We start from the raw sequence: 13,582 nt of genomic DNA on the forward strand, positions 1-13,582 counted from the left end.
AATTTAAATGACAGACACAGGTCATAGCTCCAAACCTCATTCAGCCACCACCCAACCCAAGGGATTTCTTCAGAGATTTTTCTTTTTGTCCCTAAGGTCTCACAATTATCAGCTCTCTTGGGATAATATAGTAGCTTTCTATTCTTAGCTTATTTCTCCCCTCCCTCTCTCTCTCACACACACACACACATACACTTCCTACTCAAAACAAGACCCAGTGAAACCCTCTGCCCACATAGTTATAATTCCCTAGAGAACTTGCATATGCTTTTGTTTTGGGCAGTGACAATGTGCATATGTTTTGATTTCAGTTCCCCCCCATTGGCTCTCAGGCTCCACTTTAATGAAGACAGACCAGCTATTAAACTCACCAGTTTCAGCAAGCTACAGCCCAGCTTCTAGAGTTCCTCTGACCTTGCAAGTTGGAGTGAGATTTTCTAACATGTTGCTTGTTAAAGGATATGTTTTGGGTTAGCAAATACACACATTTTCCTGTTGATGTTTGTTTTGAAAAGTGTACAGTGCTTGGACTCTTTCATAACAAGCCTATGATAAAGATCAGGAGTAGTAAATCAGATAAGTGCTGTGAAGAGGAACAGCAAAGTTACCCCTGAGCTTAAGTTAGTAAAAAACAGTCCAAGAACAGTGGAAATGGACAGATAAGTTTTTGTAGTTGTCATTCCTCACCATTAAAGTGAATTACAACTGCTAAAAACAGAATACCCATAGAGATATAATCAAACTGATTCAATTAATTTTCTGTTTACTTGCACATAAACAAGTGATAAAAAATATTGCTGGATATTTTGAAAGAAATTTCTTTAAGCTTTTCCTCTTCTTCCTAAATACTCCATGCCTGGGAAAGGAAAGAGTTTGGGGCAGTCTCAGTCAGCCTTCTATCTTTAATAGAGACGTAATGATTTTTGCTTTAAAAGTTACATGAGTCACAAATCATCCCTGTCATGTGAAGCCAGTCTCATCACAGTTGGAAGAAAAAAGGTGCCCCAAATGAAGTTTGCCACAGATACCTGAATTGTTATACTGTTTGGAAGTGAAAGACAAGAAGATTCCACCTTCTGGAGCATAGATTTCATGGATTCAAATTCCAGCACTGTGGTGGTGACTGGTGAGATTTTTATTTTATTCTTTGAGCCAGAGATGGTATGCATGCATGCTTGATCTTTGTCATAAACACTTTCCTGGAGGGAAAAAGAGTAGCAAATGGTCATACTAACATTTCCAAATGGAAAATAACTTGCTGTGCCTTCCTAAGAAAAAATCAGATGCATGTCAGAGGAAACAGACTGCAGTCTGCCCTCTTCAGTGCCATCCAGTTTGGTTTGTTGTTCATTCTCTCCATGTTTTAATCTTTGTTGACATTCTCTCTGATCCAAACCACATAGCTCAAGGCAGTGCAGGCTACTATTAGATAAAGCTTACCCAAAGGAAGCTCTGAAGCAAGAAAACCAGGTTGCATCACAATGTCATACAGTCAGTGTCCAGAATTAGAGCAGCACATGGCAACTTTGAGGGGCTCAGTTTCATGGCAAGGTAAGGGACTTTTAAACAGGAGATGCTGCCTCATCACTGCTAAACTAAACCATTCCATTTAAATATACCAAAGGAACATGCCTGAACATGCAGCACAAGGGACCAAATTTGGAGTTTCTCTTGCTGGCTCCAACTAGTGCAGCATCACAGGGGCAGAACCAGCAGCTCAGAGAGTGCTGAGCTTTAAAAGGTTAAAGCTCCTAAGGAATGCTGCTGCTCACTGTTCCTCTTGTTGCCACTGGCTCATCTAAGGGCAATCATTACACATATCTTGACATGTGAGTTGCTGGATAATTTTCCACTGCAGGTCATCTGAGGATATAGGAACGAGGGTGAAGCTACATCAAAGAGATTTGCATCTTGCTGTTTTCAATTAAACACTTTTTTTTTTTTTTTTTTAATAGCTGCAAGATGGGCAGAACTAGTCTGGCTTGCTCCAGACTTAACTACAGATGAGCTGCTTGGGAGTGCAGGAGAGGGCAGGAGGTTTTTGCTAACCTCCTAGAAGGCTGACAGTCTGGTTCTCTCCTATGATATTTATGGCACATACCCTTGTTGGGAACACTTCTTAGCACCCTGTTAGTTTTTTTTCTCCCTTTAGATCACCATTTATGTCCAGAAATCTCCTTGGTCAAAAAGCTTCAGACTAGTTAAGACACATGTGCATCTTTAATCTACTAGAGAGATTATCACAGCATGTCTCTGTCACATTTTCACCTGCTCAGAATATAAACCTGCTGGCAGGGAGCCCACTTTATTATATGGAGCCCAGTAACATTCACACAGTTACCTCTCCACATTGCTGCAGGTATTGCAGTAAAACTCTCCTACATTTGTACATTTTTCATAGCAATTTTAAGCAGTAGTTTCTTAGGGCTACCACTGACACAAGTGTTTCATCATGAGCTAATTAATAACTTTTTTTAATTCTGCAATTTTGCACTCACAGGTACAGAAACTTGTACAACTACAGCTCCAAAATGGAGCAGGTGCCACCCGAATTTTGCTCTCAAAGCAGAGTGGGACTAATGGGGTTTTATGTTTCCTGGAAATATGAAATGAGCACCATTTGTTCCCTCACCATAGGAGAAACTCAAGCCTGGAGAAAATATTGTTAAAAATATAAGCTTTTCATAACACTAAAGAGAAAAGATGGAGCAGTTATGAAATAAATATTAACAAATTAAGAAATGCTTAAAGTCTAGCACTAATTAAGCTGTCACAAGTCTGCATTTAGGCTTAATTGTCTCCACATACAAGTAGCTTTCACTGTGCAAAATGGCAATCATCTGCTGTCAAGTATTTACTTGTCCATTTAAGGATTTTAAATATTTAAGAGTTATAGCATTAGAACCATTTCACAAACTCATTTTCCTGACACCCAGTATCTGGGACTTGGCAACACTCTGGATTGAGAACATTAATTGAGATTAATAAAGATAGTGGGAGTTTTCCATCAAACTTTTTAATGACAAAATGCCCATCTGCTCAAAATTAGGTCTTTTCCCTTTTTATTAAAAAAAAATCCTTTCACAAAAAAATGCATAAAATTGAATGTAGTACTTTGGAGTCAAAAGTGTTCTTTCCCCTTTTCTCCTCTCTTTTCCTTGGGGAAAAAGTGAAGTAAGACATTTTCCCTAGCATCACAAAAAAAGCACATTTTCCTGGATAGAAAACTGTAAATTTTCATTACTTGCAATTAAAATAAATCACAAATTAAATATTTTTTACTCTTTCGAACATTTTCATTAAATATGCATATCTTCATCTTCATGAGCTTTAAAAATAAGAATGATACATTAACTGTGACCTGGGAGTATTTAATATCTTTTAACACCATAGCTTTTAGTAGTGGTATCTCTATGGATGATGATCCTTCCCCAAAATCATCACTTACACGATCTGTCCTATTGGTTCCACTAAATTTAACCAGCTCCAGTTAAGGCTCTCTCATAAGAAAGCCTTGACATGAATGAAGATTGCAGGATTAGTTCTTTTATCAGTGAATATACAAATGGAAAATACTATTCCCTCAAGTGTTATAAAAGCTAAATCCTATCTAAAAAACTCAACCTCCATAACCAAAAACAGGAAGATAAAGATCAAATATGTGTGTGCACACATCAACCTAATCTGCAATTGCAGAGAAAGCACAGTAACCACCTTTCTTTCTTTCTTTTTCTTTCTTTCTTTCTTTCTTTCTCTTTCTTTCTTTCTTTCTTTCTTTCTTTCTTTCTTTCTTTCTTTCTTTCTTTCTTTCTTTCTTTCTTTCTTTCTTTCTTTCTTTCTTTCTTTCTTTCTTTCTTTCTTTCTTTCTTTCTTTCTTTCTTTCTTTCTTTCTTTCTTTCTTTCTTTCTTTCTTTTCAGGTTTTGGTCCCTTCAGACAATACCTGGTTAATTCTAGCTGGGAAGCAGTGAAGGTAGGCATAATAAAATAAAATAAAAAAAGGAGGCATTTTATTTTTTAGGCATCCCCACACAATCTGGTTTTAGGCTTTCCATTCCCTTTTCATGACCCATTAAACAGAATTGTGCCTCATGGAGCAGACACCTAACATGGAACAAAGAGGATAATGAAGTGAAGTATTATTTTACTTAAATTATTTTGGTGCTATTTAAGCACTTCAAAATATTATTCTTTATTTTTAAATTTTATTTTTACTCATGGTGCCTTCTCTACAGCTATTGCATATGCCCCAGGTTATGCCTGTTTTCAGTAAACTGATCATCTCTCCTGCCTCAGTTCATTTTATCCTGTGTGAGGTGATTTTCTTCTCACACAACTGCAGCCTATTGAGTTCTCACTGCCTGCTTCAGGAACACAGAACCTAAACTGTGCCAGTTCTAAGTGTGAGTTCACATTTCAGCTTTGGCTTCCACCTTCAAATGACAGTGAAGTCTACAGTTAAATTGAAAACAAGGTCATTCTGAGCGTTTTTTTTTCCTCCATACATCTTGACTGGCAGTAACAAGTCTCAGATGCAGTCTTGAAAATTCCTGCTTGTTTCCTAAATCTGTGTTATAGAACAAATTTAGCAGGGGGATTCAAAGACATGGTTTGGATACCTGGCTTTTAGCATCAACTGATTGATTCTCCCTGTCACTGACAACAGCCCTTCCTGGAGTTCAGTTACTCTCATAAGGTACTAGGAACAGAGTTATTGGGAGAGGGTCTTTCACATAAGATTTTAGCAGTCCCAAGGTACATAGAAGATTACACAATGAAATCTGAAACTAGTAGGGGAACAGTCAAAGTATTAAAATTAAATTGGAGTATTGGTCCAAAATGTGCAAGAAATGAGAGATAATACTAGTAAAATAGAAAGCAGGACATGTAAAACAAACCAAGGGGACTGTATTCTATTACAAGTCCATACATTTTTAAATTCTTTTGGACACTGAAATGAGAAAGTCAGCTATAGGAAAGTATTAGTAATGACAGATAGGTGATGGCTGTACAGGACCATAACCATTGTACAAACTTTGGTGACAGCTACAGAATGCCTATTTTGAAAATGAAGTGCACTCAAGCCAAGATGATTGAAAAACAAGGAGCCAGTATGTTTTTCAAAGACCAAAGCTATAGCAATTCCACCAAAACATACATCTTTTCTATTCTGGCTTTGCTGGGTGAAGAATGCTGAGTGCAGCTTGGTGTTTGGTAGAATAAATCTATTGTCCCTTCCAAGTCATGTGGGATGTTATCCCTGTAGGCTAACAAGAAACAAAAATACTGTGATACCTTTCCACACCCCAGTCATGACAGGACACCCATAAAATATCTGAACTCCAACTTGACATGTGCCCTAAACCACAAATATTTGTCAGTTGACAGTGTTCTTGCTCATTATTTCCTGATTCCTATTGGTTCTAATTTTGGGTGCAAGATCATCCTCTTCTGGCTGAAAATAGAGCATGTTCTTTATCTGCAAGCAAAACAGCCTGGAGCGAGAACGCACCGATGGGATGAGTTTTCTGTAACAATGCCACGAGCTGGCTATGCCAGGGAGTTACATAACAAGGACCACAGCATTCCATAACAAAACAGATGTCAGTCCTTGTGCATGGAGGAGAACAAATCCATTTCCCTCTGATGTGGCACCCTCTATGTGGAATTAATTTGTATTCAGACTGGGGATGCAGCTTGGATTTCCTACTCCCTGGCAAAGGTGGTTAATTCAGAGAAATTTGCTGCAAATCTGGAAGCACTTTGAATTTTGATAGGCTTCTCCACACTGAATAGCAATCTCATAGTATTGTTCCATTGGCTTCATTCATTGGAGTAGCCTATGATCTTCAGGAAGCTTATGCACATATATTAAAAGATAGCAAAATTTAGTATTTACATCTGGAAGTAATCTTGTCTTGGCTTGGGGCACCTGCATGGATCACTGGGGTGACATAAAACCCTCCTGCCAAGTCTCTTTGCTGTGAACCATGCAAGTGTGCACTCACATTCATCCTCAGGAACGTGCTGAATACTAAATATGACTGGTCAGGCTTAATGCCTTTGTAGCAATATCCAGAACTATCCTAATTATTACCCCAAAATGAAGTAGGTGCTTATCAAAAGCCTGGATACCATAGCACCCTCAGTGATGATGTAATGCTGATACACACAGTCTAAAAGTTCACATCCCAGAAGGGTCCTCAAACCAAAAGCATCTGAAATCCTGTAAAAATACATTTAACAGTCCCAGTGTCCAAATTCCAAAGCATAGCCTCACTCTCCATGATTTTGAAGTGGATCCTTTGCCAAAGAACTATGGCTGCCCTTCTGTGAGCAATACTTGCTCTTCCACAAGATGCTGCTGATGGGATCAGCTGTGCTCCTGGACCTCTCTTCTTGCTGTAGGGAGGATCAGAGATTGATCCAGTGAGCACACAGCCCATTCCAATAGCTACATCCCTTGTCCTCATTGGGCACGCAGAAAAATATTATTTCTCTTACAAATTAACTATTTCCTACTACGGCCTTTTGGTGAATAAGCCAATTTCCCTTGAAGTCCTCAGAAATCCAATGATAAATGTGAGTATAACTCTACAAATCTCTGTATCTACTGGTTAAAAAAGAGTATTTGTCCTGAATTTCCTCTTTAAGAATATGAAGATACAATTTTCCAGGAACGTGAGGAACACCCCATAGTTTTTGCATGGACCCAAGTTCTCATGACAGAGACTCTCACACAAGGCATTCATCAGCATTGCATTCTTCATCCATGGAGTTTTTGTTCCTCAGCAGTTACCCCTCAAGTGTTCAGGGAAAAGGGGATCAAGTGGACCTGAAAGCATAGACAAACTTGGCAATTCATGGCCATGGAGAAAAGCTTCAGAGCTCTATAGACACCATCACTTGGCCTAGCATGATTGTCTAGCACTAGAAAGACAGCTCATCTTTTAGAAACCTGTCTCACTGTTTTTCATGGTTCTTGTAACTTCATTCACCTGAAATACCCTCCTAAAATATGCACAAAAACTCTCCCAGCAACACTCTTAACTCTAGAAGTGCAGGATATTCTCACTAAAGGGAAACACCACCAGGTATTTACTCTGCATTTGCTGACAGATCACACTGAGTTACCATGATGTGTTAGTGCTGCAGCACCACATGGGACCTCCAGAATCCCAGATCCCCAGATTTATTTATTTATTCCATGCTACAGATTGATGGTCCCACCTAATAACCCTTGATCCAGTCCTGTTGCTGTGTGTCCTCCACAAAGCCCTGTCTGCAGCTTGGCAGCACAATGACCTATCAGGGCACTCCACCATCAAGGTCAAAGTCCCCAGTTAATAGGGCACCAATGTAAGTTGAGTGACAACATTCATAGTAATTAAACTGTTAGTGCAAGAACAGGTCACATTTCCAACTGCTTCTGGGAACTATGTCTGCTATCAGGGGATGAGGATCAGATCTCCCAGCGCAGTTTTTCATCATGCCACTGACCGTGTGGTCTTTGGAAATCTGTCATTTAATCTCTCTCTCTCTCTGCTTTAGTTTCATCATCTGTGAAACCAAGACATTGCTGTTTAGTGCCTTCATTTCTCTTTTAGAACATTATTACATCCCTGAAATTTCAAGAAGGTTATCTACAAGATTAGAAAAAAAACCAACAACTTGAAACAACCAAAACCCCAAACCAAACACATAAACAAAACCCCACTAACCAGCCACACAAAACCACCCTGGTTTGCACTGTGCTTGCAGTCTGGCTGGGGCAACTGAAACCTTCTGCTTTCCTTTCTGCACCAACACAAGCAGTTCACAAAATTAACACACCACCTTCCCAGCAACCCAAATCAGTGAGAACTCAGGCAAAATCAGTGATGTTTTCCAGAGTTTTCCAGAAGTTCAAGCTATTTCCAACACAGTGTTTCCAGCACCAACCTGAGCACAGTGCTGTGCAAATCACTTCTCTTTGGGCCAGAACACCAGTGGACCAGGACTGTGACCACAGCCCACAACAGCTCAAGGTCATCAGCTGATAGTGCTGGATTCCTTCTCCCTTCTAGAATAACTTCCCAACAAAGAATCATATTTTCTTTCAAACCACTTTCCCCACAAAACAGTCCAAAACTTTTCTTCTCCTTTGAAATTTCCTTTCCTGTTTCAACTACAGAAGACAGGCACTTGTTCACTGAATTCACTCACCAGTGTGAGCTCTAGCTCCCAGGTGCAGTTACCCTCCTCTAACCATCTTCAGTCTCCCACCTTAAATGCAAAATTGGTTCTGGTTAAGGCTGAGACAAGGAACAACCTTTTTTAATTTTGCTCCATGTTTACACAATATCTGGTCTAACGGGGTGTAAGCCCATGGCTGGGATTGTTAGACAACACAGTAATGCACATTACTGACAACACACTGAAGTTGCTTAGGACATAGAGAATCATCTTCCTTTGACACAAATCCTCAGCCATTTGCTATTGGCCAGCTTCAGTTTGGTCTGCACAGAAGTATTTGTGTGTTTCTGCCATGACAGCTGGTGACAACAGAATGTCTCGACCCAGAGAGCACGAGAGGAGAGCAGCATTTCAGCTGGCTTTGGGTCTCCACGTTCTGCACCAAGGTTAGGGGTCCTCCTAAGAGTACCTTAGAGTCCTCTAAGCCTTATAGCTTAAAAGAAAGAATCTCATTAAATGTAAAAACTAAAAATGCTTTGGAGAAGAAAATGCTGATTGTGAACCAGCTGGGGTTTGCTCGTGTGGAGGCTCAGGCACAGTACAGCATTCTTCACTGAGATGATGCAATGGGCTCTCAAAGACTGTCAGCGCCCACAGGAAAAAAGGCTGGCACTGTTCTCCAAATGTGTTTACTTCCCTGCAGGCATTGTTTCCTTGCTTGTGTCAAATAGTTTATTGAGCACAGCTAATCAATGCTTCCGCTGACAAGAAAATCGGAACAGTTTATATAGGAAGCGAGTGTTGAGGGGCAAATTCCCCAGAACTGTGGGCCTCATCTGCACAGGAACAGGGAGAAAAAAAACCTGAGAAGACAATGATACTGAGTACAGTTACAGGTCTCTTGGGTTAATCAGACACCTTTTGCCGGTGCCCCCTTCAAAACTTAACCTGTACCATCCTTTGGTAGTGGTTTACTCAAACGGATCAGTGATTTTCAACCACCATTCTACCTTTCTGGGGAAAGCTTTCCCCCTCAGATGAATTATTTCTGCATCTTGCCACTGCAGCTGCTTGCCTTCTGCTGAGGCCTATGCCCTGTTTGTTCACCCTGTTCCACTGACAAAATCATTTCAAGTCACTTCCATGTGATGTTTATTCTCCAAACCATCTTCCAACCACCTGACCAACCTGCTGCTTTGAAGGGTGCCTTTACTCCATTCACTCACTTCTGGGCATAATATTTCTTTGGGAAAATTGGTCCTGTGTGGAAATCCAACTGTACATAATCGACAGAGAAGTAACATCTCAGACACATTTCCTTCTACTAGAGAAACATTCTAGACCAAAAAAATAAATTAAATTCATTCTAAATGTGACTTCCTCCTGTTGACAGTGACCTTCAGCAGAGCTTACCTGAACCTGGTTAAGCCAGCAGATCTGGTGCCCCTGGAGTGAAAAAGTCCTGCTTTAAGGTGAATTTTTGGTTTTGTCTCTTGGCAGTGCAGTTTTTCTACCAGATCTTTCACAGAAACAGCTCTTATCTACAGCAAAGCCTTTTTAGATGCTTTCAAGAGTGGAGCTTTTCTGAGAGATGCTGTCTCATGGTTCCCCAGGGACCAGTCCCAAAGCAATAACCCCTCCCATCCACTGGAGACTGAGCTTCTCCTTGGAAAACACAACAATGGCTCCACAGGGACAGACGTGACATTAGGAAACTGTTCAGCACATTTTAGTGTCTTCCAGTTGAAAGAGAGGGAGCAACCACAAAACAAATCTCATTGCAGACCAATGTTCAGGAACAATGGGTTAAGGTGTTGCTCTTTCAGGTGTTTTCTCAGTTGAATCAGCCCAGTTTCTTTATCACAGTCAGAAATCCAATGCTCCTTCAAGTCCTCAGTGGCTTTTTTGTAAACACAGGAGCTGTCCAAGAGAGGCCTTGGTGAAAACATCGATCTCCGGATCATGCAGCTGCCAGTGGTTTACCAAAAAGCAAAGGAGCAAGTCTGCAAGATATGGACAACGCTTCAGCCACTGGTGGGTAATGATGAAGTTACACAATTTCCTCCTCTCCCCTGAATACAATGAAAAAATCTCCAAGAGAGTATTGCAAAACATCAAACAACTCTGCAAAGTGACTATTGAAACTGTGATCAAGGTTCCAAGCTGAAATTCAGAGCACACACTAATTAGCATGCTGGTTTAACCCTGTGCCAGTTCAACAGCATAACTGATGCTGAACAAAGGAAAGGAAAATATCTACCATAAACTGCAAAAAAAGGTACTGCAGCTCTGCAGCCCTGACTAGACACAACAAAAACTACAGCCTAGTTTGGTTCTCATTTATAATCCCTTATCACAGTTTTCTTTAGACATGAGCAAGACTCCCCTCCACCTTGAAGCCAGTAATTTCCATAATGCTTGGCACTTTTGCATCACATGTTTTTAAAAAACAGGTCTCATTTTTAATTTCCTGTTATTCCCTCTGGTGGGAAAACCCAGCTTACAGTTCACGTTGGGCTGGCTTCATCTGCCACAGCGCTCATCATCCTGGAGCAGTGTGGGAAGAACAAAGGCTACCAGGAGAGGGATGCTTGTGGTTTTCACCCAGAAGGTGCCTGCTGTGTGCTAGATGGCCCAGAAAAGATTGAATCTACAATTAATATGAAGACTCTCTGGAAAAACATCTCAGTGGAAGGGATTGATATCATCCTTTCCAGAGATGCAGGAAGGTAAACATCGCGTATCAGGGAAACAACTCACTCATTTAACCCTGGAGAATCTTTGCCACGAGCTCTCCTCCAACCAAAATCACTCCAAAACAAAGTTTTCAGAGGGACACAAGTATGAAATTGGGATGAATTTAAATTTTATGTAAAACAGCCTTCACGAAAAACTACAGCCAGTAGATATTTTTCCATAGATTTGTAAATTCCAAAAGAAACAAGTTCCAACATAGCACACCCTGTGATGAGCAACTCCAGTAAACCTCAGCTATTAAGAGAGTCTGAAAGCAATACTGACTAGCAGGAGATTTTAATCTATTTTTCTCAACTGGGAGGGATACAAAATGTAAATAGATACAGTGGAGAACAACAATTACAGGTACTGTTAGAACCAGGCCTGGGATCTCATCATGTGTTCCAGTAGCACTGCAGCAATTTTAACTATGCTAGTCTTCACTGGAAAGGAAAACAAAACAGTAACTTTTATTTCATTTTATTTTAAATAAAAATTAGCTAATACTGGCCCTTAAATTCCAGATGTGCACCTGAATTTTAAAAGGTGGAATGATAAGAAAAAGTCCCTTCAGACAGTGAGATGTTGTGACTTAGACAAAAACTGTGTTACATGGTTGTAATTCTCAGTAGGGTGTGTTACCTTTCCCACCACACAAGAATGCCTGTCTTGTGATATTTTTTTTTTTATTTAAAGTTCTTTGTGGGTGGGTGTCTGAGAAACCAAACCATCAGATAAGCAACATTTGTTTCTCAAACTTGGTTTATTTCAGCATTTCCTTTATTCACTAAGCAAATATGTTCTTAATAATGTCATAAACCAGATCTGGTTTGGCTACTTAGAATATTTAAATTTAATCAAGGTTTACTGAGCCTTAATTCAGGTTTCTGGTTTTGTTTTGCTCTTAATATTGCAGGTACATCTGTGATTACACCTACTACACTTCTCTGTATTATGGCAATGGAAGAGCTGCTTTCATTCACGTCCCTCCATTATCTGAGTCAGTAACAGCAGAATTTCTAGGAAAAGCATTACAGACCATTATCTTAGCAATGTTAGAACAGTGTGGGGAACAAAGAGAGATGGATCACAGAGAGAAAAAAACGATGATTTCTTAGAATGCAATTCCTTACCTCTTAAATGAAGCAGATCTAAAGATTGTTTAAAACCCCCACACAAAGGATTTTATAGTCCATGTTATTTGCAGTGAAATTTCCTTGCAAAACCCAACCAACCATTTGTGTCTCTTAGAAAAGGCTTGAGGGGAAAAAAAACAAATGATTGATGGTTCATATTACTAACAATAAAATTGTTCAGATTTCAGAAAGTGTGAAACTGGATTGAAAGCATTTTAGATGTTTAATGCTGGTTCTGTTGGCTACAAAGACATCAATAAAGACTTGCTGACCCCAGATGGATGCTCACAGCTGTAAGAACTCAGCATGGGATGGATGTAACAGAAATCCCCCTCAGCCCCTGTCTGAGTCCAGAGTTCAGCCCACAAAAAACGTGCTATGGGAGAAACCAGAACATTCTTGGGACTTCTGGTTTGTCAAGTTTTACAATTCTATCTTAGTGACCTGCTGTAGGTGCTGCTTTCCACATCAGCAGGCTCTGACCCAGAGTGACTTCAGAGCACAGAGAAAACTGGAGACCAGCAGGATCTATAATGCTCTTGTTGAGTTTCAACCCAAAACTGCCTCTTCCCCCAAATTCTCAGTGCCTGTCCCAAGGGAAAACCCCCCAGTCCTTCCACAGAGCGCAGCCTAAAGGCAAATCCATCAGCAAACCTGTCCCAAGAGGGGATCCTGAAGCACTGTGGGGAGGGTTAGGGCACGTGAGTCTGCCTACACAACAGGCACCAAAGGAGATCCCAATCTGTAAAGCACAGGACCAGACCCCTCCACATGTCAAACAGCTCCATGCAGAAGTGCTGGGTACCACAGAGGGTCACAGCACACAGGAGTGTCCCCTCAAATCCTGCTGGACACAAGCACCAGATGGAATCACTGAGTGGAACAGCACAGCAGCAGCTTAATCTGGAGACCTGGGATTTCTTGAGGGACACAAAAGCCTGTTCCTCAAGCACCATCAGTGAAAAGGACAAGAGACAAACACAACAGCACAGAGAGCTGCTGGGGCTCCAGGCCACCACTGAGCCTTGTTTCAGTCAACACGTTGATGCCAAGAGTCTGAGAACTGCAAACACCAAGATACTGCTTGTTTTTCTTGCCACTGTTACAGAGAGCTGAAAAGCAGGTGCTGTCTGCTGAGTGCCTCATGTGGGGATTGCTCTGCAGGTAAATAAACAACTAACAATGCTCACCTTATTCACAGGAACCGCCTCGTGCAAAACTGCTCAAATCTCAGCCATGAAGGATCCAGAAGCTCAGTGTCTCTGGATAAAAATGCTTTTGATTTCAACCAAACAATGGCAGTACTGACTCCTGTTAAGAGCAGCTCAATTAGACACAGCCAGAAAGGGCAGAGGAAAACCAGAGCAGCTTCACTCTGAGTTTTCTAACCTGCACTTGCCTTGCATAAGGAGCAACAAAATCAGAAACAAGCAAATGCATACAGAATTCTTTTATTTAACTTAAATCATGTAGTACTGAAACTACTAGAAAAAAGCAGAGTAAGAGAAACTAAAGGAGCCTTAGCTTCAGCCATTCA

At 40.6% G+C, this 13,582-nt stretch overlaps 1 protein-coding gene across 1 annotated transcript; it reads left to right on the forward strand.

The window, feature by feature from the left end:
- Positions 1-1,049: 1,049 nt before the first annotated feature.
- On the forward strand, positions 1,050-12,027 carry PGPEP1L (pyroglutamyl-peptidase I like). Its single transcript, XM_033070787.1, has 5 exons — positions 1,050-1,126; positions 3,919-3,971; positions 10,091-10,207; positions 10,673-10,902; positions 11,826-12,027. The coding sequence occupies exons 1-5, from the start codon at positions 1,093-1,095 to the stop codon at positions 12,025-12,027; spliced, it is 636 nt and encodes a 211-aa protein (XP_032926678.1). The 5' UTR covers positions 1,050-1,092.
- Positions 12,028-13,582: the final 1,555 nt, after the last annotated feature.

Source organism: Catharus ustulatus, chromosome 12, assembly GCF_009819885.2.
Source record: "Catharus ustulatus isolate bCatUst1 chromosome 12, bCatUst1.pri.v2, whole genome shotgun sequence".
NCBI classification, from domain to species: domain Eukaryota; kingdom Metazoa; phylum Chordata; class Aves; order Passeriformes; family Turdidae; genus Catharus; species Catharus ustulatus.

What these genes read in the sequence shown, in the direction of transcription:
- PGPEP1L (XM_033070787.1), top strand. Translation starts at nt 1,093, where the DNA reads ATGGATTCAAATTCCAGCACTGTGGTGGTGACTG. An exon ending in CTAGCTGGGAAGCAGTGAAG is followed by an intron (nt 3,972 to 10,090) that starts GTAGGCATAATA and finishes TTGTAAACACAG; the next exon opens with GAGCTGTCCAAGAGAGGCCT. An exon ending in CTTTCCAGAGATGCAGGAAG is followed by an intron (nt 10,903 to 11,825) that starts GTAAACATCGCG and finishes TTAATATTGCAG; the next exon opens with GTACATCTGTGATTACACCT.